The sequence below is a fragment of the Megalobrama amblycephala genome, linkage group LG4 (assembly GCF_018812025.1).
Source record: "Megalobrama amblycephala isolate DHTTF-2021 linkage group LG4, ASM1881202v1, whole genome shotgun sequence".
NCBI lineage: Eukaryota > Metazoa > Chordata > Actinopteri > Cypriniformes > Xenocyprididae > Megalobrama > Megalobrama amblycephala.
In genome coordinates this window covers 3,463,451-3,491,361 of record NC_063047.1, presented here as the reverse complement: position 1 = coordinate 3,491,361, position 27,911 = coordinate 3,463,451, and the positions used below count along the sequence as shown (strand labels likewise).

The 27,911-nt window shown below is 36.7% G+C and overlaps 2 protein-coding genes across 2 annotated transcripts in view; one reads left to right on the top strand and one right to left on the bottom strand.

The window, feature by feature from the left end:
- The first annotated feature begins 41 nt into the window (after nucleotides 1–41).
- si:ch211-283g2.1 (sodium- and chloride-dependent GABA transporter ine) lies at nucleotides 42–13,345 on the top strand. The gene is made up of 13 exons (XM_048186843.1): nucleotides 42–337; nucleotides 2,137–2,271; nucleotides 2,430–2,634; nucleotides 5,105–5,237; nucleotides 6,912–7,046; nucleotides 8,312–8,415; nucleotides 8,724–8,848; nucleotides 8,934–9,046; nucleotides 9,593–9,733; nucleotides 11,873–11,972; nucleotides 12,118–12,218; nucleotides 12,311–12,478; nucleotides 12,706–13,345. The coding sequence occupies exons 1-13, from the start codon at nucleotides 205–207 to the stop codon at nucleotides 12,847–12,849; spliced, it is 1,737 nt and encodes a 578-aa protein (XP_048042800.1). The 5' UTR covers nucleotides 42–204; the 3' UTR covers nucleotides 12,850–13,345.
- A 2,690-nt stretch (nucleotides 13,346–16,035) lies between these two features.
- dhrs11a (dehydrogenase/reductase 11a) overlaps nucleotides 16,036–27,911 on the bottom strand; it is a 30,790-nt gene continuing 18,914 nt past the window's right edge. Inside the window, exons 2-7 of the mRNA XM_048186842.1 lie at nucleotides 22,683–22,892; nucleotides 19,780–19,874; nucleotides 19,097–19,226; nucleotides 18,636–18,728; nucleotides 18,496–18,561; nucleotides 16,036–17,741 (exon numbers count right to left, since the gene is read on the bottom strand). Coding sequence (XP_048042799.1) covers nucleotides 17,700–17,741; nucleotides 18,496–18,561; nucleotides 18,636–18,728; nucleotides 19,097–19,226; nucleotides 19,780–19,874; nucleotides 22,683–22,892 — 636 coding nt within the window. The 3' untranslated portion in view covers nucleotides 16,036–17,699. The remainder of the gene's footprint in view (nucleotides 17,742–18,495; nucleotides 18,562–18,635; nucleotides 18,729–19,096; nucleotides 19,227–19,779; nucleotides 19,875–22,682; nucleotides 22,893–27,911) is intronic.

Here is a 27,911-nt window from a genome sequence, read left to right as displayed (position 1 = left end):
CTCATTGGATAGTGATAAAAATTGTATGACACCCAAAAAACACCCATTCAGTCAAGACATCGAGTCCCACTCACTAGTTCGTCCCTGTCCCACGCCTCCCAGCTAATCATTACAGCTCCTCAACAATCATTACACCACCAACACCATCGACTGTGTCTCGTAATCTCAGTTTGCTTTCACACCACCGTATCCCTGTGAAGAAGCATGGCGGTGGAAGAGGAGGCCGGCAGACCCACATGGAGCAGGCAGATTGAGTTCACCCTGGCTGGGATCGGGTGTGCTGTGGGACTGGGGAACATCTGGAGGTTCCCGTACCTGTGCTACAGGAGCGGTGGAGGTAAGACACCTCACTTCACTAATGCTCCTCACTACCAACCAACTGACCAAGCTATGAAACCGGTTGGAAGATGTTTTTCCTCTCATGTCTCTTTGGACATGTACCAGGGTATTTTATAAAGATATTTATCAATATATCATTTTATTTGGCCCTTTGGTCTGGAAAAACTGGCATTATAAAATGCACAATGCACATGTTTATATGGCAGCAGAGTTTGTTATCTTTTGTTGTTATTTAACAGTTTCACCTTTACCTTTTAGACTGTAAAAGTTAGAATGACCACAAAGTCATCCACACGTGAGAAAGAGAGAATGACAGATGAGTTTATCTGTAACCGCAGTGGTGTGTAAGATCAACCATGACACAGCAATCCCTCTCAGATCATTTATACATTTATATATGCAGACTTATAACTATACATTCAGAATACGTTCTCAATTTTGGGATCAGTAAGATTTTTAATGTTTTTAAAAGAAGTCTCTTGTGCTCATCATTTATTTGATTAAAAATGCAAAACAAACAAACAAACAAAAAAAACAAAAAAACAGTAATATTGTGAAATATTATTACATAAAATAACTGTTTTCTTTTTGAATATATTGTAAAGTGTAATTTATTCCTGTGATCAAAGCTGATTTTTCAGTATCATTACTCCAGTCTTCAGTGTCACATGATCCTTCAGAAATCATTCTAATATGATGATCTGCTGCTCAAGAAACATTTATTGTGTACAATTGTACAAAATATTTGTGTACAATATTTTTTTTCAGGATTCTTTGATGGATTCTTTTTGTAACATTATAAATGTCTTTACTGTCACTTTTGATTGATTTAATGCATCCTTGCTGAATAAAAGTATTAATTTCTTTAATTTCTTAAAAAAAAATACAAATAAAAATTCTTACTGACCCCAAACTTTTGAACGGTAGTGTATAATGTTACAAAAGCTTTGTATTTCAGATAAATGCTGTTCTTTTGAACTTTCTATTCATCAAGGAATACTGTTTTCAACATTGATTATAATCATAAATGTTTCTCGAGCATCAAATCATCATATTAGAATGATTTCTGAAGGATCATGTGACACTGAAGACTGGAGTAATGATGCTGAAAATTCAGCTTTGATCACAGGAATAAATTACATTTTAAAATATATTCACAAACAGCTATTTTACATTGTAATAATATTTCACAATATTACTGTTTTTACTGTATTTTTAATTAAATAAATGCAGCCTTGGTGAGCAGAAGAGACTTCTTTTAAAAACATTAAAAATCTTTCTGATCCCAAACTTTTGAACAGTAGTGTATATATGTATATGACAGATATAAGAAACAAAAAATCAGGAGTTTTTTGTACCTGCAGCAGCAAATTATTTGCAGGAATTTTAAGCAAATGAGGTTAAGTTTGCTTGTTACTTGTTTATTTACTCATTTATTTAATAATTCACTTTTAAGAAAAAACACGCAAGAAATGTGAATCATTGTTCATCATTTTGCCAGCAATTGTTGATAAAGAAAAATGTCACGTCACAATATTTAAAATATTTCCATTTTAAACCATGAAGGTGAGCCAGTGGGTATCACACAAACTTTGTGCGACAGTTATGCCAGTGAAAAAGTCTCAAACGCCAGTCAATTATTCACGACAGAAACTGAAAGCAAAAGCTGACCGAGAGCTTTTATTTTAGAAGTTTTTCTGATTTAGTTTGACAGGCTTCTGTTATGATACAGTAGAACTGAACTGGTCATCTGTGCATCTTTCAGTGAACTGTAGTTGTGGTTATTAACATCCTCAGGAGCGTTCCTGGTGCCGTACCTGCTCATGCTGGTGGTGCTGGGGATCCCGCTGCTGCACATGGAGCTGACGCTGGGCCAGTACCTGAGGAGGGGGCCCGTCCTGGCCCTGACCAAAGCCTGTCCCCTGCTGAAAGGTTAAAGTGCATTAATGCATGCATAATCATGACATCTGTGAGATTAATTGCAATGTTAATGCTGATTCATATAGATATAATTGTCACTGATAATGATAAGGTGATATGAGAATATGGTTCAGTACTGACTAAAGGTTAGTAACCTTCAATCTATCCAGGTGTTGGCATGGCAACAGTGGCCATCTCCTTCATCATGTGCACATACTATAATATAATTATCACATGGGCGCTGTACTACATGTTCAGCTCATTTCGAAGCGAGCTGCTCTGGGAAAACTGCAACAACACATGGAACACGGCCAACTGCAGCGACCGTGTGACCAACAGCTCCTCGACCTCCACCGCCAGCCAGCAGTTCTTCAAGTGTGTTCATACCCTCTTCTTGTGAAGTTACTGATTTCAGGGCCGTAACCACTACAGAAAAAAGTCAAGTCACCTTTATATGAATTGTTTCAAAGCAGCTTCACGGTAATAAACGGGACACGAGAAAGAACATCAGATATTGCCAAATTGATTGATTCTGCTCCTCTGCACTCCATTACGCACCGCTCTTGTTTGTCGTTGGGATGATAAATAGTTTTAAAAGTTATATTTTTAGACTGGTCTGCCTCAGCGGTCTAACAGCACTCGTCAATGTCAAAATGATTGATACGACCAATCAAATCAAAGAAGGCGGGGCTTTACTGTTCACAGAACCTGTGCATGAATTCAATAGTGACACTTGAGTTTTAAAGGTGAAAGAGTGCGAGGTAAGATGATATAGCCTACTAGAAGTAGCTAAACATTTCATTTTAACTAATGTTTTACTATAGAAATGTTAAACGACCAACAATAATATCCAGTGATGCAAACTACTTAACCCCTTGTGAAAAAGTCTGCTTAACTGTAATGAATGTGCTCTTGTAGTGTACTTATATAATCTTATCTTAAAGGTGCCCTAGATTCAAAAATTGAATTTACCTCGGCATAGTTGAATAACAAGAGTTCAGTACATGGAAAAGACATACATTGAGTCTCAAACTCCATTGTTTCCTCCTTCTTATATAAATCTCAACATAACACCGACTGCTACGTAACAGTCGGGGTGAACGCCCCAATATTTGCATATGCCAGCCCATGTTCCCAACATTATAAAAGGCATTACACAAGGGCAGCCAGTATTAACGTCTGGATCTGTGCACAGCTGAATCATCAGACTAGGTAAGCAAGCAAGAACAATAGCAAAAAATGGCAGATGGAGCAATAATAACTGACATGATCCATGATAACATGATATTTTTAGTGATATTTGTAAATTGTCTTTCTAAATGTTTTGTTAGCATGTTGCTAATGTACTGTTAAATGTGGTTAAAGTTACCATCGTTTCTTACTGTATTCACGGAGACAAGAGCCGTCGCTATTTTGATTATTAAACACTTGCAGTCTGTATAATTCATAAACACAACTTCATTCTTTATAAATCTCTCCAACAGTGTGTAATGTTATAGCTTTAGCCACGGAGGACAGCCTCAAATTCACTCAGAATAAAACGTTAACATCAAAATAAATACTATACTCACATAATTCGAAGCATGCATACAGCATGCATGATGAACATCTTGTAAAGATCCATTTGAGGGTTATATTAGCTGTGTGAACTTTGTAAATGCACTGTAATATAGTCGACAGCTCATGTGGCAGGGAGCACGCGAATTAAAGGGGCGGCGCCGAGTGTAAATCGGTGCATAGTTAATGATGCCCCAAAATAGGCAGTTAAAAAAATCTATGGGGTATTTTGAGCTGAAACTTCACAGACACATTCAGGAGACACCTTAGACTTATATTACATCTTGTGAAAAAGCATTCTTGGGCACTTTTAATCTTATAATTAAAAAAAAAAAAACTACACTTGCAGTTGCAGATAATATAATATTTATGAAATAAATGGCCACGACTGAAGAGAGTCACTTTCTTAACACACTTTTTTAAGAAGTGCACTTTGTAATAATGATGTCAAATGAAAAGTTTTACTTTAAAGTATATATTTTAAAACATTATGTTTTAATAATCTTTTGTTGTGCTTTAAAAAAAAGCATACTTGTGTTCACTAACATACTAAAGCACATGTGAAGTACTTGATTATAATTTTAACTGTAGTGTGTTATTTGAAATTACATTTAAAATGTATATTTAAAAAAAAGTTAATATATTAATATATATGTGCAAAATTTTAACATCAACATTACAAATGTGACAGATATTTAATTATAAATATATAAGATATATCTAAATATTTAATTAAAAATAGAAATGAATAGAAATAGAAATGACAAAGTATATTTTAGTTTGCCTAAATGCTTGTCAGTACATTCTGCAGTTTAAGCATATTTCAAAAACAATAGAATTATTCATGAAATTTTATATAAAGATGTACTTAAATCCTGCTTAAGTGGGTCAAACCTTCAACTAATTGCATTTAATATTAAATTAAAACTACAATACATTAAAATAAGTGTCAAAAAACATTACATTCAGTTTGCACTTTCTTTAAAAGTATATTGTTTCCATACTAAGTACTCTTTTTAAAAGTATACAGAAGTGTGCTTCTTTTTCATAAGGGACGTTTTGTCCAATTTCACAGTTTTGAATTGTAAATACAGGCTTTGATTTATGTAATTCATAACTGAATGTAATGTTACAGCACATTAAGCATATTTTAAAGACAAAGAGTGAAGGTGTGCAGATTTTAAAATATGCACACATTTAGTGTTCAAGACATGGTTACGGCCTTGCATGGTTTGTCACAGTGAAGTGTCCTGTTGTTGACTGCAGTGTGAGTGTGGGGCTCTGTTAGTTTTAAGGTGCTGGAGAGGACCAGTGGGGTGGAGGAGACGGGCACCTTGAGATGGGAGCTCTTCCTCCTGCTGCTGCTGGCCTGGATCCTCGTCTACCTCTGCATCTTTAAAGGGGTCAAATCCACTGGGAAGGTAAGAAATAAACAGATGGAGTACAACACAACAGACATCATCATGCTGTACAGAGTCTGAATGTGGTGCATTGTAACACATTACAAGTAACGTACAAGTATTCAGATTACGTTTTTCAAGTAAGTAGTAAAGCAATGGATTACTTTTAAATTTACAACAAAATATCTGAGTTACTTTTATAGCAAATTAACCCAAGTTACTTTGTTTTCTCTTTTATTGACTGACACCTCTCTTGTCCTCATGTTAAGAGGAATCAGGAGTAAGTGCTGAGGTGTTGTGTGCGCTGTGTGTGAACATGATGTTATTGTAGTTCTAGACTAAATGCATCTCACTTGCACAAAAAAGATAAGAATTCCTCAAAATGAATAAAAACAGTGAAATGCAAACTCAAAATAACTAAATATGTTAAATAACACAAATATACTTTATGTATTTAATCTCACTTTTTTAACCAACATCTTTGCTGCTGACCTTCAATGATCCAATTCAACCAAAGTAATAACAAAAATCACATTCGTGTTTCTTATTTTACTGCTGAAGAGTGTTGAACTAAAAGGTTTGTTTGAGTTGCACCCTCTACTGTACAGGAATGAATTTGCATTTCCTTCAGGCTTATTTATTTCACTTTTGGGGCCAGATTTACTAAACAGGGCAAATTAGCATGACAGCGTAATTCCAAAAAAGCGCAGATGGGAGTGGAGAGTTCTGAGCGTGATCTTCTGACGACATGCAAATTAAAGAACACAGATGCAGCCGGATCATTTGCATAATGACCAACGCAATCAAGAGCAGCGCAAACTAGCGCCTGGTTTAACACATGCTTTTTTTTGGGGTGGTAAATAATGGCGCAAATACCAGTAAATTGACTAGCTCAAACCTTAGTAAATCACCCTGCATGATTAATTAAAATACTCTCCTCCCATACATTTTTCATCTGAAAGGGAAATGTAAAGGCGATAATCTCCACCCCTTTTTAGCACTGCGTATCCTTAGTAAACCCTGACAGTAGTTTTTAATGCCAAAAGAGGGTTTACACTGGTAAAAAACTGTTAGTAAATCTGGCCCTTGGTGTGAAAGGGCCTTTACATTTGCCAAGACAGAACTTTTTTTTTGTTATTAAAAAACAAGCAAGCAAGCCAGCTCAGCCCAGGTGAGAAAAAGTAACGCAAAAGTAAAGTTACACATTATTTTTCACAAAAAGTAACTAATGCAATTAGTTATTTTTTTAGGGAGCAACGCAATATTGTAATGCATAAAAGTTACTTTCCCCAACACTGATCATGTTCACATACTGATTTCTGCATAAGTTCATGTAATATTTAAGCAAAATATAATATCTCTTTTTTAATTTTAAATTTTTTGTTGTTGTTGCTGTGAGATTCACCCATTTATGTGTTATTTCAAGGCATTTCAAAGAACACCATGGTATTATCATGTTACAGTCTCCTAAAAACCATGCTAATACCATGTGTATTAATGCAAGTTCAGCAAGACATGAACAGATTGAAAATAAATCAATCATTGTCATGTACTGTATTGCTATTTTTGCATTAGCCCTACATTATTTTAATGACAGTTAAACTCACCTTCATCACTGTCCAACCCTATCCTTAATTATCATCCTTTTAAATTTTTTCAGATTTTTCATATTGTAAGTTCATGTTTGTGTCACAGGTTGTGTACTTCACCGCTCTGTTTCCATACGTGATTCTTCTGGCTCTGCTGATCAATAATGTGCAGCTGCCGGGAGCCATAGACGGCATCCGATTCTTCATCATACCCGAGTGGGACAAGCTCCTTAATGTGCAGGTGGGTAATAAACTATCTTCATCGCTTGTTGTGACAACTATAGTCAACTTTGTCAACTGACAAAATAGTCTTTTTTTCCTCAGAATTGTGCTTATAACTCGCAATTGCGAGTTTATATTTCGCAATTCTGAGAAAAAAGTCAGGTATATCAGACAAAAACAAGGTGTAATTCATTAGAAGAACATTAGAAGAAGGTGTACATTGATGATGTATTGTCTCATTATTTAACTTTCTTTAATTTTTAACAACAACAACAACAAAAAGTTAAATAGTTCTTTTAATGTGTTAAGTTTGGCAGCCCTGATGAAAAAGTAATGATGGTAAAGAAGTGATTAAAGGATTAGTTCACTTTCAAATTAAAATTTCCTGATAATTTACTCACCCCCATGTCATCCAAGATGTTCATGTCCTTCTCTCTTCAGTTGAAAAGAGATTCAAGTTTTTGATGAAAACATTCCAGGATTTTTCTCCATATAGTGGACTTCAATGGAGCCCAGACGGTTGAAGGCCAAATTACAGTTTCAGTGCAGCTTCAAAGCGTTCTTATCTAGAGAAACCATCGGCCATTTTCTAAAAAAATAAATAAAAATTATATACGTTTTAACCATAAATGCTCTCTTCTTCTTCTCTATTAGAATTCCGGCAGTGTAGATGTTGCTAAGTGTATTACTGCCCTCCACAGGTCAAAGTTTGAACTAATTGTTATATACTTGCACTAGCATATTGTATATGACAATTTAGTTCAAACTTTGACCTGTGGAGGGCAGTAATACACTTAGCAGTGTCTACACTGCCGGAATTCAAATAGAGAAGAAGAGAGCTAGTTCAAGATGAGCATTTATGGTTAAAACATATAAAATTTTAATTTATTTTTAGAAAATGAGTGATGGTTTCTCTAGATAAGACTCTTATTTCTCATCTGGGATCGTGTAGAGCTCTTTAAAACTGCAGTGAAAATGTAATTTTGACCTTCAACCGTTTGGGCTCCATTGAAGTCCACTATAAGGAGAAAAATCCTGGAATGTTTTCTTAATTTCTTTTCAACTGAAGAAAGAAGGACATGAACATCTTGGATGACATGGGGGTGAGTAAATTGTCAGGAAAATTTAATTTGAAAGTGAACTAATCCTTTAAGAAATGAAAGCTGCTGACGAGTTTGTGTGTGCAGTTCTTGATAAAATGCTGCTGTGTTTATTGTCATTCAGTTATACGTGATGTTTGTTTCACTGTGTTTCATATTAACACTGTGGAATGTGTGTGTTTAGGTATGGATTAATGCAGCAGCTCAAATCTTTAACTCCATTGGGATCGGCTTCGGCTCTCTGATGGCGATGGCCAGCTACAACAACTACAACAACAACGTCCTCAAGTAAGATTAGTTATCATCTATAGTTTAAATACTGTGTAGACTTAAAAATAAAATTTTGTTGCATACAACATAACATCTCTAATCTACTTTCCTGCACGAGAAGTTATATAAAACATAGCAAATCTAGTTGTGTTTGTGTATATCTCTCTAGAGCAAAGATCACCGTGATAATGAATTCATTGCTCTAATGAATTTATACTGCCATGTATTTAGTGATATGCCATCAGAGCTCAATGTGCAGAGAGAAATAAAATACTCATGGCGATTTTCACTAACATATTCATCATTTTTTATTCCCGTCACTGTAGAGACACTCTGACCATTTCCATCATAAATTCCTTGACTAGTATTTTCGCTGGATTTGTCATTTTTTCTGCATTTGGCTACATGTCGCACCTTCAGAATGTGCCAGTCAGTGAACTCGCAGTGGACGGTGGGTTATTTCAGTGTCGATTACTTTAATTTTATTGTTTTTCGTAATGTTTGCATGGTGTGTCTCATGATTATTCTCCATGCAGGTCCAGGTCTGGTGTTTGTGGTTTACCCACAAGCCTTTGTGACGATGCCCGTCGCTCCTCTGTGGGCCTTTCTCTTCTTTTTCATGTTACTCTGCCTCGGACTCGACAGTCAGGTATAATGACAACACTCGCCCTTCATTTGAACCAACCCATACTTAGTTAATGTGGCCAACACAACACTGTGCGGTCCTGTGTTATATTAGGCTAATATATGATGTTAAAGTCAGTTCCTATAATGAATTATTATTGTAAAAAAAGTAAAGTCAAGGTGTAAATACATAACAAGATCTGAGTTCACATTATCTGCTTTTATTTTCTTCAATTAAACATTGCTTATGAAATAATTTGGGGTGAATCTGGGAGAAGAAAAATCCGATCAGGCTTCTTTTTTATGCATATGTATATATTTTGGAGTGAGATGAACCTGGACATGTCTTTATGAGGATTACATCATGACTGAAGACAGATCAAAGCTGAAACTGTTAAGTCTGTGATGTATAATTCATAAAATTTGAGCTGTTCATTCACTCTCATGATAAAACATTAAGCAACACATGCAGGAATGTTTGCAGGAGTGATGCTGTTTGAATCGTTTCACAGAAATCGCAGCTAACACACTGTTAAACTTTACCTTCTGTTGTTGTGTCGTTGTTCTGTAGTTTGCCATGGTGGAGGTGATGGTGACCAGTCTGCTGGACAGTTTCAGTAAACCCATACTGAAGTACCTCAAACACAAGGAGTTTCTTGTGCTCGTAGTCTGCAGTGCGGCCTTCCTTCTGGGCATTCCCAATGTCATGCAGGTTACATGATCACTTTTATTTTATTTTTAGCTTTTATTCTAACATCAAAGAGGCTATATGTAGAATTCAGAAACCCTTTTTATTAGCGACACCAGTGGCCGTTAAGCAAACTGCAGCCAGTGGCTCATTGTTTCCCGACGCCGTCCACGCTGTTGAGAGCGACGTTTAGATTAATATGTGAATATGTGCTGCTCTTTCCTCTTAATAAAAAAATAAACAACAAAAATGCCACCGGTGAGAAAACAGCCATTCAGAAAGCATCTGATCATGTTTGAACCAGATCTGATGAGGTTATTAAAATTACACTGTTATGATCGTTTGATTACAGTACAGAACGGCTCTTTCAGTATTTTATCCTGAACATTGTATAAGCATTCGTTTCATGTGTCATTGAACAGAAGAGATGCTCTCGGGAGCATGTGTAAACGACACATCCTTTGATTTTTTTCCTGGCTAAAATGTCCCGAGTCCTTCAGATAAAAATCAGTATATAGGCTTTTCCTAGACAACCTAGAAAGTAGTGGAACGTCTCATTTTTTACGTTTTGTTACAAGCTGTTCACACATTGGCAATACAAAAGCTATTAATACACGAAAATACTTGAAAAATGTGACTTAAGTGTCAAAATATCTGCCCGGCTACCAAAAATATGTTCTAAGAATTCTGTGCTAATGTTCCCATTAAGTTTTGAAAACATTATTTTGGAATGTTCTTTGAAAATGAAAAATGTTCAGTTTGTTAAATGTTCTAAAAACATGCAAACGTTAAGGAAGCGTTCCATTTTATCATTCTTCAAACATTATGGGAACATTACTTTTGAATGTTCTCTGAATCTTCTGAAACAAGAAGTAACATTTAAAAAACGTTAGAGGAACATCCAACAAAAACATTTCAGAAACAAAAAAACGCTCCATGAACGATGTATAAATAGTGTTTTTGTGCTATTTTTGAGAACATTGTTAAAGGCCAGATAAGTGTGAATGCACGTTCTATTACGGTTACTGCAAGAACATTTGTTCATAACGTTGAACCTTGTCAGAATGGCAATGTTGTGAGAACGTTTCCTGTTCACTGGGTCAATGTCATTCCATTACATACAAAATATCAGTCAAATGCTGCAGGATCTTTTCTCTTAATTTTTCTTAATCATATTTCAATCAAAGTCTCAATGTCATTGTGCTTAATTGGTATATTTCTTTAGAATAAATGACACTTGCATTGAGATTTTATTTTCTAATGCAGTGATATTAAGTGTTTGCATTTACAGCAGTGGCCAAAAGTGATATATTTGTTCTTAATGACCCTATAAATATTTTAAAAAATATTGTAAAATGAGGGAAGAAAAAAACGTGGTGAAGGTATTTATCTGACAAAATTATTTGGGAAAAACACTGACAGGAAAAAGCATACATTGTCTATACAACATAATCTGTTATTAATATTTTGTTTGTTCTCTCATTTTTGCATGTGTTCATATTTTTTTTGCGCTATCACAAATAAAACAAATTGATGCAAAGCACAACTATATGCTTACAAAATCTTTGATAAATATTTAAATAAAGGATTGCAGTTTTCCATCACTTTTGGCCACTACTGTATGTTTGCACTGCTTTTTTTATGCATTTTAACGAAAAAAGAGCTTTATTAATGTATTAAAGGTGCTACAGAGGATCTTTTCGTCGACTGAGAAACCAAAGACTGTTAGTGAGTTTTTGAAATGAGCGCATGCGTAAGAACAACCCCCCTCCTTCACAACTCATTTTGAGGGAACGCCTCCCAAAACTCGTGCACGAGTATTGGAACACGAGTGTTTACCACCGGCATTCGCTGTGTCGTGTTAGTGGATTCATTATGTCGGACTCACTGCAGGTAACTCATAATCTGCAGTTGTTACTCCTGTAAATAAACCTAAATAGTCTTTTATCAGTTAGTAAAGACAGTTTCAAGTAATATTGCAAAAATGTATAAAACAAAACATCCTCTGTAGCACCTTTAATTATGATTATCTTTCAATTATATTAATAATTGAAAAAGATTAAAGATGCAATTATGGCTGTAAAGCAGGGCTGTATTATGAACAAGTTCAGATGTATGTCTGATAAAGTTAATGAACCTGATAATGCTGATCTTTTAATTCAGGTGGGGATCTATGTGTTCCAGCTGATGGATCATTACACTGCTATCGTGTCCATCATGTTCCTGGCATTTTTTGAGGTGGTTGGTGTTTGTTGGATCTATGGTGAGAGAGAAACATCTGAGTGTTTTGAGTTTTGATTTCTCCAAATGTTGTGTCATTCATTTCCACAATGTCAAAAAAATTATTTTTCGAAGTTGTAAATAAAACAAGCGTGAAACAAAATAGTAAAAGACCACTGTTTTAATAGGTGTAAACCGTCTGTCCAGTAATTTAATAGAGATGACGGGAAAAAGACCCAACATTTTCTTCAGGATCTGCTGGTGGGTCATTTGTCCTGTTTTGATAACTGTGAGTGCGATACACCGTTACTGACACAATGGTAGGTTTTAAATCCCATAATGGACTGGTGTTAGAATTGAAAGGTGTTTTTGTGTCTCCAGGTTATCCTGGTGTTCTCAGTGATTCAGTTTAAACCAGCTCGTTACGAGGTTTACGTCTATCCACCGTGGGCTCAGGCCGTCGGCTGGCTCATCGCTTTGGCGTCCATCATCTGGATTCCTCTAGCGGCTGTGCACACACTCTGGGTTCTTCCCGGATCTTTCATTCAGGTGCTGAACGGCCTCTCCGTTTATGCTTTGAAAGGGAAATATCATGGGTTTTTGGTTGGAAACATTTATTTACACCACCATCAAAAAGTTTGGAGTTAAAGTTTCCCAGTATAATGTGGGAAAGTATTTGAAATGAAATTATAATAAACTTTTCTGTTTCTTTCATGTATAAGCCCATCAGCACTAGATTGGTAAAGATACAGATTTGTGCTTCTCTTTTGTTTCAGAAATTAAAAAAGTCCATCACACCATTTTCTCTGGAGGAGGACTCAGAGATCCCGTATTACCAGCAGAAAGGATTCATCATGGAGGTGATCCCCAACATCACCATCATCAGCTCTGATAAACCACCAATCCAGACTAATTTATGAACTGCTATCGAACCTGCCACTGGATCACTGGACTACAGACTGATCAAATCCAGTGAACGTGCCTGAGGACTATTTACTGGATCAGTGAGGATCTGTCTGAAATATTGGCCCAAATGTTAGTTTCAACAAGTATATTCATATTAACTATGACAGAAACAACCTATTTTGGGTTTAAGACTTTAACTCTTTTCCTGCCATTGACGGAATTTTCTGGCAATCCATGTTTTCACTGTTATATGGTAAGGGGCGCTGCTGCGCATCTTCTGAAAGAAGCAGAAACAAGTGATAGAAGCATTGCTAACACACATTAAACAGTATATAAATCAAAACTGCCAAACGTTACCAAATGAAACCCATTAAGAAGAAAGCGACTGTTGAAATGTATGTTTTGATCATTGTTGTGAATCCGACCCAGACAAAGTATTTGACAAAAGTACAATTTTCTCAGCTTTGTGTTTGAAATGTTTTTTTTTTTTTTTTTTTTTTTATGAAACTTACCCACATTGTTGATAAAAAAGAATGCATAAAACTAGAATAATATCCTTTTGATATATTACATTATTTGCTAACTGCATTCTTTAAATTGTGATGTTGACATGCTTTCTCTGTAAAGCTGCTTTGAAATGATATGTATTGTGAAAAGCGCTATACAAATAAATGTGAATTGAATTGAATTGAATTGAATATATTGTATGCTCAGAGATTACATACAACAAAATATTCTGGAGGCTGTGAAAGTTTTGTTAAAATGATGAAAAATGCTGGTGTTAAAAGAGTTAATATCTACAGTTTGTCTGGCAGGGAAAGAGTTAATATCTATAGTTTGTCTGGAGGGAAAAGAGTTAATATCTACAGTTTTGCTGGGAAAGAGTTAATATCTACAGTTTGCCTGGAGGGAAAAGTGTTAATATCTACAGTTTGTCTGGAGGGAAAAGAGTTAATATCTATAGTTTGTCTGGAGGGAAAAGAGTTAATATCTATTGAGTTAATATCTACAGTTTGTCTGGTGGGAAAAGAGTTAATATCTATAGTTTGGAGGGAAAAGAGTTAATATCTACAGTTTGTCTGGAGGGAAAAGAGTTAATATCTATAGTTTGTCTGGCAGGGAAAAGAGTTCATATCTATTGAGTTAATATCTACAGTTTGTCTGGTGGGAAAAGAGTTAATATCTACAGTTTGTCTGGCAGGGAAAGAGTTAATATCTATAGTTTGTCTGGAGGGAAAAGAGTTAATATCTATAGTTTGTCTGGAGGGAAAAGAGTTAATATCTATTGAGTTAATATCTACAGTTTGTCTGGCAGGGAAAGAGTTAATATCTATAGTTTGTCTGGAGGGAAAAGAGTTAATATCTATAGTTTGTCTGGTGGGAAAAGAGTTAATATCTATAGTTTGTCTGGCAGGGGAAAAGAGTTCATATCTATTGAGTTAATATCTACAGTTTGTCTGGTGGGAAAAGAGTTAATATCTATAGTTTGGAGGGAAAAGAGTTAATATCTATAGTTTGTCTGGAGGGAAAAGAGTTAATATCTATAGTTTGTCTGGAGGGAAAAGAGTTCATATCTATTGAGTTAATATCTACAGTTTGTCTGGTGGGAAAAGAGTTAATATCTATAGTTTGTCTGGCAGGGAAAAGAGTTCATATCTATTGAGTTAATATCTACAGTTTGTCTGGTGGGAAAAGAGTTAATATCTATAGTTTGTCTGGCAGGGAAAAGAGTTCATATCTATTGAGTTAATATCTACAGTTTGTCTGGTGGGAAAAGAGTTAATATCTATAGTTTGGAGGGAAAATAGTTAATATCTATAGTTTTTCTGGAGGGAAAAGAGTTAATATCTATAGTTTGTCTGGAGGGAAAAGAGTTAATATCTATTGAGTTAATATCTACAGTTTGTCTGGTGGGAAAAGAGTTAATATCTATAGTTTGTCTGGCAGGGAAAGAGTTAATATCTATAGTTTGTCTGGAGGGAAAAGAGTTAATATCTATAGTTTGTCTGGAGGGAAAAGAGTTAATATCTATTGAGTTAATATCTACAGTTTGTCTGGTGGGAAAAGAGTTAATATCTATAGTTTGTCTGGCAGGGAAAGAGTTAATATTTATAGTTTGTCTGGAGGGAAAAGAGTTAATATCTACAGTTTTGCTGGGAAAGAGTTAATATCTAAAGTTTGTCTGGAGGGAAAAGTGTTAATATCTACAGTTTGTCTGGAGGGAAAGGAGTTAATATTTATAGTTTGGAGGGAAAAGAGTTAATATCTATAGTTTGTCTGGAGGGAAAAGAGTTAATATCTATTGAGTTAATATCTATAGTTTGTCTGGTGGGAAAAGAGTTAATATCTATAGTTTGTCTGGAGGGAAAAGAGTTAATATCTATTGAGTTAATATCTACAGTTTGTCTGGCAGGGAAAGAGTTAATATCTATAGTTTGTCTGGAGGGAAAAGAGTTAATATCTATTGAGTTAATATCTACAGTTTGTCTGGTGGGAAAAGAGTTAATATCTATAGTTTGTCTGGCAGGGAAAGAGTTAATATTTATAGTTTGTCTGGTGGGAAAAGAGTTAATATCTACAGTTTTGCTGGGAAAGAGTTAATATCTAAAGTTTGTCTGGAGGGAAAAGTGTTAATATCTACAGTTTGTCTGGAGGGAAAGGAGTTAATATTTATAGTTTGGAGGGAAGAGTTAATATCTATAGTTTGTCTGGAGGGAAAAGAGTTAATATCTATTGAGTTAATATCTACAGTTTGTCTGGTGGGAAAAGAGTTAATATCTATAGTTTGTCTGGCAGGGAAAGAGTTAATATTTATAGTTTGTCTGGTGGGAAAAGAGTTAATATCTATAGTTTGGAGGGAAAAGAGTTAATATCTATAGTTTGTCTGGAGGGAAAAGAGTTCATATCTATTGAGTTAATATCTACAGTTTGTCTGGTAGGGAAAGAGTTAATATCTAAAGTTTGTCTGGTGGGGAAAGAGTAAATATAGTTTGTCTGGCAGGGAAAGAGTTAATATCTACAGTTGTCTGAGATTCCTGAACTTTCCAAGATTCCTCTGGAAAAAAAACAAAGACTTTTACAATTTACTGTATGTGCATTAAAAAACATTGTAAAGGAATTTCATGTTGACATCAATAAAATTAGAAATCTGTTTTCTGTTTTAGAGACAAAAGCAAGAAAAAGAATCTAAGAGTCATTTATTGTGCCCATTATGTTTTTATTCTCATTAGCAGGCGTTTTGTAACCTTTATGGGCGTGATGATTGATGATAAAACACTCCCTCAGGGTCCATGCAGTGAACTTCACCCTCAATGTTCAACGACTGGCCCTTTTGCTCTCCTTTACAGTAAAAGTTCCTTATTTTGTACATCTTCAGTTTTTATAAGTGTTAAAAGCTGACATTCATGCGAATTCATAATTAATTCATGCTAAAAATATACAAACCAAATACCGTTAACATTGGCGAGAGTTCATGTGGATTTATACATCATAACAGAGGGACATTTCAGAATACCTTCGGATTAAGACTTTGTTCTTTGTTCCCACCCTGCTGTAAAGATTTAAGTGGGCGAATATCACGGAAACATGTCCAGGTTACATTTCACCCTAAAACCAAAAGAAAATAAAAATCAAGCCTCTTTGTGGAGCATAAAGATTTTTCCTTTTGACGTTACTTATATTTTAATGGCAATTACACACATTAAGTGATTGTTTTACCGTATTACAACTTACCACCATGATTTATAAATACTTTTTGGGGTTATGGTAATGAGAACTGGGGGTGAAATTGAAATTGTCAAAACAATAACGTCAAAGAATTTTCAGGCGAATGTGAACTGGACAGGTTTCGTGAAATTCAAATAGCCTATTGAATTTTATTTATTTTATATTTAATTTAAGCTTCAAATGGTTAAATAAAGGGTATAGTTTCCCAAATATAAACAACATTAAACAGAAAAGATCAAGTTTTGGGTTGTTTTGAGATGTAGAGGTGACATACAGTGAAAAGGAAAGAAATTTATCCATAACCAATAATAAAAATCATCAGTAAGAACAGATTATATCAAGTATTATTTCATTTCGAGTACTCACTACAGTGTTTCCATACTCGTTTTCCCTATGAAAGAAGCCAGTGTCAGACCTTTCATTCATTTAAAGTTCAGTGTAAAAACCAACATTTATCAGGTTCCTGATTCGGAGTGTGACTACAGTCAAACAGGTTTCTCCCTTATGAAAATCATGCGCTTGATTTCATAAAAGTGCGGCCAGTGAAGCCTCGAGCCTCGCCGCTTCAAAAGGAACGCACGGTACAGTAGCGGGATCCAAACCACGGTAAATACGGTATAAGAGCCACATCTACATACAATTCAAGTTAGAATACTTCAAATTAATACAGCAATTAACATCACCTCAACCGGCACCGAGCGACAGTGTTTCATATCATCACATTCTCAAAACAGATATGCAATATGACCTAAAAAATAAAAAAAGACCAAAATAATGTGCAATTTATGGCATAGCGTCTCCGTTTCAAACAGAAACACATCTTCGTTCTTTTGTTCCAGTTTCCCACGTTGTGTTTTGTAAAAGGCTGAAAGTTTCCCCTTATATTTGAGACAGCAGCAGACCGTGTACATCTGTAAATTTAAACGGAGGTAATGACGCTCTCCGGCTCGCTCCTGACCGCCTGAGCGTCGCGTCGGATCGCCGCGTTCTCAGATCCGATCCGATCCGATCTGCAAACCCAAACCAATTCCCTTCAATCAGTTCTTTAAAACGAGGTGTTATACATGTTTTGTCCAGCAGGTGTCGCCAGTCACTGCTTGTGTTGACCTGCTTGTGATTTCCCGTTCCCGATCCGTTCCTACGACACTTGCTCCACCGGCCGCATCTGCACGTCGCCGATCTGAGAGAGAGAGAGAGAGGGAGGAATAGATAGAGAGTAATGCGTTTATTCAGTTTGACAGATGTAATACCTTCGCAGATGGCTAAGAGAATATCGATCAGCAGGTGAAGAGTGTGATAGTGCTCTGATTTGATTTATCTGAAGACCTGCACAACGGTCATAATGATCATACAGGATCAAAAAATAGGATTTATGCATTTGAATTGCATATAAATCTTCTATCCATTTGAATTACACAGTTTTAACACAAACAAATGCACGTAAGATTTAAAGACTAATATAATAATAAAAAAAAATTATAGCATAGTTTTAACTATTTGCATCTGCTTTTAAAGAAATTAATAATTTTGAAAATAAAGGCATTTATTAAATTATTCTATTTCTAATAAATGCTGTTCTTTTGAACTTTCTATTCATCAAAGAATCCTGAAAAAATAAATATATCACGGTTTCTGCAAAAATATCAACTGTTTTCATCATTGAAGTTTCTTGATCATCAAATCATCATATTAGAATGATTTCTGAAGGATCATGTGACTGAAGACTGGAGTAATGATGCTGAAAATTCAGCTTTGATCACAGAAATAAATTACATTTTAAAATATATTTACATAGAAATCAACTATTTTACATTGCAATAATATTTCACATTTTTACTGTATTTTAGATCAAATAAATGCAGTCTTGGTGAGCAGAGGAGACTTAATTATTCCAAACTTTGTGTTGGGAGTGTATATACGTATTGTGGACTCACTTGAACATGAGCAGGCGCGCTCAGGACGTATGTGACGGCACTGGCGATGTCTTCCGCTTTCAGACACTGTAGAAGACAAACAACCGTGATGCGGTTACACACGTATGAAGAGACACGTCACACACACGCCATCTCTTTACCTTTATACTTTCATACACAGCCGCAGCTCTCTCTGGATCGCTGTTGTGATGCCGGAAGGCAAATTCAGTTTCCACTATTCCAGGTGAGATAGACTGGGGAAAAGGAAAAGTGATAGGTTAATAAATATTACTGTGACTCGACTTAGTAATAGTCGTTTTAAAAATAGTTAATCCCCCCCCTCAGGACACAAATGTGTATAATAACATGGGTATGACATAGATATTACAAGGAGAGGTGACTTATGAGGACATTACCCCATGTTCCCATTTCTCAAAAGGCTTATAAATCATACAGAATGAGTTTTTGTGAGAAAGTAAAAAATGTGCACAGTTTCCTGTGATGGGTAGGTTTAGGGGTAGGGCGATAGAAAATATGGTTTGTACAATATAAAAACCATTATGCCTATGGAGAGTCCCAACAATTCACAAAAACAAACGTGTGTGTGTGTGTATGGGCTCACGGTGGCTCGGATGTGTGTTTTGGCCTCCCGTAGCTCCTGTCTCAGTCCCTCTGTCATAGCGGTCACAGCGTATTTAGTGGCACAGTAAAAGTGTTCGTCAGCACTGGGCACCATCCTGTGACCTCCCATACTGGCGAGAGAAGATGAACAACAGCCTCAGGTGAGTGTGTGTGTGTGTGTGTATACACATCAGGACTAAAGAAGGCATTTCTGCTGTAAAAGGTCCTGAAAAGTGAAGCCAAAGCATTTTGATCACCCCCTGGTGGCTGGCTGCAGTATAGGTCATAAACCCCGCCATCTCCAAAAAAATCCAATTACACTTCAAATGATTTATTTCCAAAGATGTTTTCTGTCATTTTAGGTAGTTCTTATCAAACAGACGCAGGTTCAAGTGTTCGTTTTCCAGTAAGTTTGGTTTTAGTTAGTTATTTGATGCTATACAACTGGGGTGTAACGTCATGATTGACAGCTGTGCTTGCAAACGAATCTGCGGGAGTGTGGGCGGGACCTTGGTGCTGTGGCTCCACCTCAGGATCGGGCTTTGAATGACGTAATCAGTGACAACCCTTTCTGGGATATTTTGGCTTAATTTTTTTTTACAGTTGAATGAAGTTTAGATGCATCGTCCATCTTTTTTTACAGTCTATGGCTCAAACATACAGTGAAGTGAAGGACTGCAGTACCTGTTGATGTTGATGATGTGTCCGTCATCCACATTTCTCTCCTTCATGGACTGGTAGGCCTCACGCGTGCAGATGGCCAGAGCGAGTACGTTTACCTGCACGTGATGAATGAATGGATGGATGGTAAAGATCCAGATCATATTTTACCCCAAAATCATCCCTGTAGCTCAAACGGTAAAGCATGGCACTAGCAGCAACGCCAAAGTCATGAGTTCGATTCCCAGAGAATGCATGAACTGATAAATGCCTTGAAATGCAATGCTAAATCCTTTTGAATTAATCATAAAAACAATTAAGAAAATATACAGTTATCGGGGCCAGGCACAAAGAGCACAATAAGCCAACATGGCTGGGAGCATCGGACCAGCTGCAACAACAAGTAAAGACATTTTAATATAATTTTAGGCAAATTGACGGAAAAAACAGATACAGCCATTAGTGACTGAAATGTTTATCACTGTCGACCAATAGGTGGTGCTGTGACCAAATTGATGTGGTGTGATCAGAGTGAGGTGACAATGACTCATGCAAAGTTTGTCAATTTGCCAAAGCATTGCAGAGATACAGATTTAAGTGTCAGTTTTGCTTCACGCCTCAGATTCGTTGGTGCGGTATACGAAAATGGTTTGACAAATCGACTTGAAATCCATAACTTTTTGTCGGCATGGTCTGAAGATGATAAAAATAGGTTAATATATTCAAAAGTTAATAGCATTTTTGTAAATTTCATTATAATTTTTGACCAAAAGGTGGTGCTGCCCCAAAACTTTTTGTGTACTGTCAGGGCATGGTGCTGAAGACCCATACCAAGTTTCGTAATGATACACTAATGTGTTCATAAAATACAGCATTTTCGTTCAAAATTCAAAATGGCTGACAGCCAAAATGGCTGATATTGGAAAATTGGATATCATTTGACTTAGAATTTAATGATTTTTGGACAAACCATTCAGAAGTTATAAGCAAAAATATTGTTTTTTTTGTTTCTCCGGACCAGTAGGTGGTGCTGCACTGAAACGCTGCATGTGACCTCAGGTCATGCTTATGATGACATGTACCAAGTTTGGTTTTAATATGATAAAGTGTCACAGAGATACAGCTTTACGTCTATTTTCGCAAGCGCTGCGTAAAATTCGTTTGCGTGAAAGTGGTTTGACTAATCAACTTGAATTCCATAACTTGTCAGCATGGTCTGAAGATGATCTGGTTCAATTTTCATGAAAATCGGAGCAACGGCCTAGGAGAAGTTCGAAAAACTAGGTATTTTCGGAAAATTCGAAATGGCGGTTTCATAGGGTGCAATCGAATCGACTTGAGCCAAGGAATCAGAGGAAAAAAGATTTAAGTTATTAGCATAAACGTGAGTGAACATTTGGACAGCAGGTGGCACTAGAGGGATTGAGTTAGAGACTCCAAATTTGCTCTGTTGACAGTTCAGACTGGCCTCTCTCTGTGTGCCAAATTTCATAACTTTCCCGCAAGCGGTTCTATGGGCTGCCATAGACTGCCAGAGCGGAAACGGAAGAATAATAATGTACTAAAAACATATTTAAATCAGTTCATGTGAGTACAGTGGTTCAATATTAATATTATAAAGCAACGAGAACATTTTTGGTGCACCAAAAAAACTAAATAATGACTTATTTAGTGATGGCCGATTTCAAAACACTCCTTCAGGAAGATTCGGAGCACAGATGAATCAGTGTGTCGAATCAGCTGTTCGGAGCACCAAAGTCACGTGATTTCAGCAGTTTGGCGGTTTGACACACGATCCGAATCATGATTTGACACAAAAGATTCATAACGCTCCGAAGCTTCCTGAAGCAGTGTTTTGAAATCGGCCGTCACTATATAAGTCCTAACAGTGGTATGCGAAAGTTTGGGAACCCCTTGCAGAATTTGTGAAAATGTGAATAATTTTAACAAAATAAGAGAGATCATACAAAATGCATGTTATTTTTTGTTTAGTACTGTCTTGAGTAAGATATTTTACATAAAAGATGTTTACATATAATCCACAAGACAAAAAAGTAGCTGAATTTATTAAAATATCTGCATACATGCATTTTGTATGATCTCTCTTATTTTGTTAAAATTATTAACATTTTCACAGATTCTGTGAGGGGTTCCCAAACTTTCGCATACCACTGTATTTTGTTTTTTTGGCACTTTATAATATTAATATTGAACCACTGTACTCACATGAACTGATTTAAATATGTTTTTAGTACATTAATGGATCTTGAGAGAGGAAATGTCATTGCTGGCTATGCAGGCCTCACTGAGCCATCGGATTTCATCAAAAATATCTTAATTTGTGTTCTGAAGATGAACGAAGGTGTTACGGGTGTAGAACAACATGAGGATGTGTAATTAATTACATTATTTTCATTTTTGGGTGAACTAACTCTTTACTGACAAAAGAGAAAGGAAAAGACTATGACACGTCTTCAAATGAAAGAAAGATCATCAATGCAAACTCACTCTTCCACATACAAGTAAACAGAAATTAAAAATGGCACACAATTGATCTTATCTTTCCTACAGTATCTGACAGGTGATGCACCAGTGTCTTCACTCTCACTGCATCTATGCATTTAGAAGATGCTTTTATCCAAAGTGACTTTCAATGCATTTAAGGTAGTTTTAATTAGAACTGCAGTAAACAAATTAAATGAAGTGGTTTTTGAGAGCCCACAGCCGTCCATTTAACTGCACTCCATGAAGTGTTTAAAAAAAGTGAGTTGAAGAGGTTGAGGATGCAAAAATGATGCATAAAAGCATTTGTTCCAAAACCAAGATATTTAGCAGATTCTAATACTGCAAGTCTTCAAATCAGTCACTTTTGGGGCTTCGCAGACAGAAGACATCAATATTAATGATGTGCGTGTTTTTAAACTTACATCGATCATATTCCTCCAGCCCTCTGTCCTTCCGCTGAGCAGCGGTTCGTTGTGAGCCAGACCGGCGTTGTTGATGCACACGTCCACTCCCTGATGCAACGTCTTAATTGCGGAAAACATGGACAGAATCTCTTCTTCGTTGCACAGATCACACTTGTACGGGATCAAAGTGCCGCTGTATCCCGCGCTCTGACACTCGGCTGCCAACTTCTGCAAGGACAAGATGAGAAAAAAAACATTTCACCTTCATAAACTCTGATGTATTGAACACTGACATATCAGTTTCTTCTGAAACAGGTGACGGGACTGACATCTGTCTGAGAACATTATAACGCTCTTTCATGAGAAGAAAGCTGTTTAATGTGTTGCTGCTAATATATGTGAGATCAAATGAAATGTTCTCGTGACACTGAGTAACGCTAACGCTTCATCGCTCACCAAGGCTGCGTTTATCTGATCAAAAATACAGTAAAAACAGTAAAAATGTGAAATTTTATTACAATTTAAAATAACTGTTTTCTATGTGAATATATTGTAAAATGTAATTTATTCCTGTGATCAAAGCTGAATTTTCAGCATCATTACTCCAGTCTTCAGTGTCACATGATCCTTCGGAAATCATTCTAATATGATGATTTGATGCTCAAGAAACATTTATGATTATTATCAATGTTGAAAACAGTTGTGCTGCTTCATATTTTTGTGGAAACAATGAAATTATAAATGTCTTTAGTGTCACTATTGATCAATTTAATGTGCCTTGCTGCACAGAATTGATTACATATATATATATATATATATATATATATATATATATATATATATATATATATATATATATATATATATATATATATATATATATATATATATATATATATATATATATATATATATATATATATATATATATATATATATATATATATATATATATATATATATATATACACACACGTATATGTATTTTTTTGGACTACGTAATCAGAATAAAAAAATAAATACTTTTAATTAGATCATATTACATTTTAAAATACTCAATCAGACTACAGTTACTTTTTTATTGATTACATGATTAATTAATATTCAGAAAATGGCATTGCTTTTATGTTCATAAAGGATATTTCATTATAAAAAATATTTAATATTTTTTGTTTTATTTTCAAAAAATTAAATACACAATTATATATTTTTCAAAATAAATAAATAAATACAAAATGATTTATTTTAATTTTACATTTATGTTTTAATTAATTATTACTTTAATTTACAATTAACAATTAATTATTGCTTAGTTAGTTATTAACTTTATCAACTTAAAAACTTTTTGCAGCTCCTTCCTTTAATGTACTTCATGTTGTTGATGATAAATTTTCAACTATTTTTCTTCTTTCTCTTTGTATTTTTTTAATGGTACAAAATTACCCTATTCAAATCAATGTGATAAACTCGTTAGGTCAAAAGTAATTTAAAAGCAATCAGTCTTTTTTACCTTAAATGTGTAATGTAATAGATCACTTTACTAACTACAATTTTCATCATGTCATTTGTACTCAGCAATGATATTGCTAAAGTAGTAAATTGTGGGGGTGAAAAAACAACTAATTATTGTATTTAATTCCTATATGATAGATAGCAATTACAACAATGTTTGCAGAGTTTCCCCTCATTTAACACAACTATCCTCTCCGTGTCACCATGGCAACAGGAAAGCACGACTAATGGTGCAATTGCAATATATTAGTATGTGAAATTACTTCACCAGACATCACAACAGTTTATGTTGTCTCTCACACACAGGTCTATAAAAGGGCAAAGCATTGATGGGTGTCACTTGCTTTTGATCAGTTCCGATGACAAACTGCCCAAGTCGAGTCATTTACACTCAGATGCACTACACACACACTTCAGCTCCGTTCCAAAACCTGCTGAGCTGCCTTGGTCACTAGAGCATGACGCTCTTACATTCTGCATAAGGATATTGTTCACTAGATTTTGGCCCTGTATTGGCTCTTCAAGTCCCTGGTTTAATGTAGTTCACGCTACAACAGTCTCCTGAAATGTCATTACATGCCTTTGTGCTTCATCCCAGTTTAATAATGCAAAGAAAATTAATCTTACAGAGATGACAGGGTCAAAAATGATATTTCACTAGAGCAGGATTCATCTACACAGATTTACTGTTTTTTTGTGAATTGGAATAAATACTGTGCAAAATACCAGTTCATTTAACTTCAACAACAGTGAAATGAAATGATATATTTCCCTTTAGAAAGGGAACTTCTACTCTGCGCTGACTGCGCTAGGGGAACGTCCTCCGTGACCCGTGCTCGAAATGCCAAAAATCACCACACTCCAATCCTATTGGCCGGCGACAGCCTATCACGTCAAACGGCGCGAACCGTGACGTATAAAGGGAGCGCCTGGGGAAACAGCTGACATCCTTTTGTCTTTTCGCGACTGCTTTTGCTCGTGCCTTTTTCACTCTGCCAAAAGAAAATATGTCTGCTAAATCGTTCAGGAAGTGTGCTGATCCTTGTCCCAGGTTTTCTGACACCGGAGGACACACACAACTTGTGCGTTTTCTGTCTGGGCGAGAAGCACGCACAGTCAGTACTCGAGGGTGCTGCCTGTGCTAACTGTGAGCGTTTTTCTATGAAAACGCTCCGTTCTCATTTGGCCATCTTCTCAAGGGGAGAAGTGCCACCACCGCTGTCTGGTGGTTCCGGCCCCGCTCGTGCTGAGGCTCAGCGGCGATTGAAATCATGGGGCTCGCAGGTGGAGCTCGCTGAGGAATTTGAGAGGGGTGTCTGTCTTTCTCAAGCTGAAGCGTCTGACGAGGACACGCTTCTGGCGGATGACGACGATGTTTTATCTTTAACATCCTCGGACCCAGGAGCGAGTGCTCTCTTGGTCCAAAGCCCCGGAGAGCAGAAGATGGCCGAGGTGGGAGAAGCGGGCGAGCCCGCGGCTCCCGCTCGGCCTCCCTTTGCGGCGTTTTTCAGAGTTGCTGGAGGTTATGGAACGCGCCTCGAGCAGACTGCAGCTGCCCTGGGAGCGCGTGAGGAGGGAACCCACTCGCAGCAGGTTAGACGATCGTTTTCTCTCTACCCATCCTGGGCTACCGCCGTCTGCATTCAGTTCTCTGGTGAACTCTGGTTATGTTGCAGGCCCTTTTTCCCGGCCTCCATGACTATGTGCCCACTTTACGGTCTGTCTGTTAGGTTGAGCTTTGTACTTCCCTTCGGGGTTAACTGCGTAATTGTGCTTAGCTCCCTAAGCTGGTTTGGTTGTAGACTTCTATGAAGTCTCCCGTTAGACCGGCCTCCAGGCTGGTTTGTGCTCCCCTGGGTCAGGGGTCTTTAGCGCACAGCCTCCTCAGCACCTTGTTAACGGCTGAGTAGATCCTTGGATGAGTGGTTGTACTCCCCTCATACGAGGGTCCATAGCGTTTAGCTGAGTTCAGCTCACCAGGATGCCCATCTCTGCGTGTGGGTTTAAGTTGCTTACTGCCTTTCGCAGTCGCTCTTTCCTGCTCTCCTCTTTGGAGTTTGCGCTTGGAGATTCTGTATATCAGACAAGGTTGGCCAGGCCAGATTTAGCTTCGCTGGATCTGGCTAGGCCTCCTTGGTGGCAGCGGGATGGATTTTCCCCCCGAGTGACTGGCCGAGGTTCCTTTTGGTTCCTTGGCCACATTCCCTTAAAGGGACCACCCCCTCTCGGGGTGTTGGTTCCAGATGCTCGAGCAGCCTTGGTAGGCTTTTTGCGGAAGGCCTCTTTTAGGCTCAGCTTGGGCTGTTGGCCGTAGGGAATGCTGTCACTAACAGCCTTGGAGTTCTGCCCCCGGTTTTTCCCTGGAACTGCCAGATATGTGTCCAGACATTTGGACTGACATTCTCCTCAAGCATAGCGGCGTGGGTATATCGTTCCCCTAGCGCAGTCAGCGCAGAGTAGAAGTTCCCTTTCGAAAGCCTTACATCACCAAGTGCAATGCAAAGCGTCAGATGCAGTGGTGTAAAGCACGCCGCCACTGGACTCCAGAGCAGTGGAGACGAGTTCTCTGGAGTGACGAATCACACTTCTCTGTCTGGCAGTCCGATGGACGAGTCTGGGTTTGGTGGTTGAAGGAGAACGGTACTTGCCTGACTGCATTGTGCCAAGTGTAAAGTTTGGTGGAGGGGGATTATGGTGTGGGGGTGTTTTCAGGGGTTGGGCTTGGACCCTTAAGTTCCAGTGAAAGGAACTCTTAATGCTTCAGCATACCAAGACATTTAATTCTCCCAACTTTGTGGGAACAGTTTGGGAATGGCCCCTTCCTGTTCTAACATGACTGTGCACCAGTGCACAATGTAAGGTCCATAAAGACATGGATGAGTGAGTTTGGTGTGGAGGAACTTGACTGTCCTGCACAGAGTCCTGACCTCAACCCGACAGAACAGCTTTGGGATGAATTAGAGCGGAGACTGCGAGCCAGGCCTTCCCGCCCAACATCACCTCCTGACCTCACAAATGCACTTTTAGAAGAATGGTCAAAAATTCCCATAAACACACTCCTAAACCTTGTGGAAAGCCTTCCCAGAAGAGTTGAGTCTGTTATAGCTGTAAAGGGTGGGCCAACTCCATATTAAAGCGTCCCAAAACTTTTGGCTATATAGTATATATATATATATATATATATATATATATATATATATATATATATATATATATATATATATATATATATATATATATATATATACATGTTAATTAGTAAGTAACCTTATATAATGGTGAAAAACTGTATCACATATATGTAATTTTACTGTAAAATACTGTCAAATTCATGTTTTTTGCATGTAGAAACTATGAATTACCATACAATTTATGGTAAAACAAACCAGTAAAACAACATTCCCAGAAGTCCCTGAGTTACACATCACATAAGATTATATTTTTTATCAATAATTTAGTTTCTTCTTATTACTGACCACGTTTTATAAACAGGCTGTTTACGATAAACTTTGATTCATCATCATGTGGCTTTCTATTATGGCACCTGTATTATTGTAAAATATACAAAAAAAAACATTGTCGCAGTATTTTTAAGGTGAGTTTCTGGCAACCACAGCTGACTGTTATTTACTGTAAATTTAACTGGATTTTTTTTACAGTGTGTGGATATATACACAATTACACATATACACACTCTCACTGTATATAACTGTTGTATATTTATGCACACATAGC

What these genes read in the sequence shown, in the direction of transcription:
- si:ch211-283g2.1 (XM_048186843.1), top strand. Translation starts at nt 205, where the DNA reads ATGGCGGTGGAAGAGGAGGCCGGCAGACCCACATGGAGCAGGCAGATT. An exon ending in TACAACAACAACGTCCTCAA is followed by an intron (nt 8,416 to 8,723) that starts GTAAGATTAGTT and finishes CCGTCACTGTAG; the next exon opens with AGACACTCTGACCATTTCCA. An exon ending in CAGTGAACTCGCAGTGGACG is followed by an intron (nt 8,849 to 8,933) that starts GTGGGTTATTTC and finishes TTCTCCATGCAG; the next exon opens with GTCCAGGTCTGGTGTTTGTG.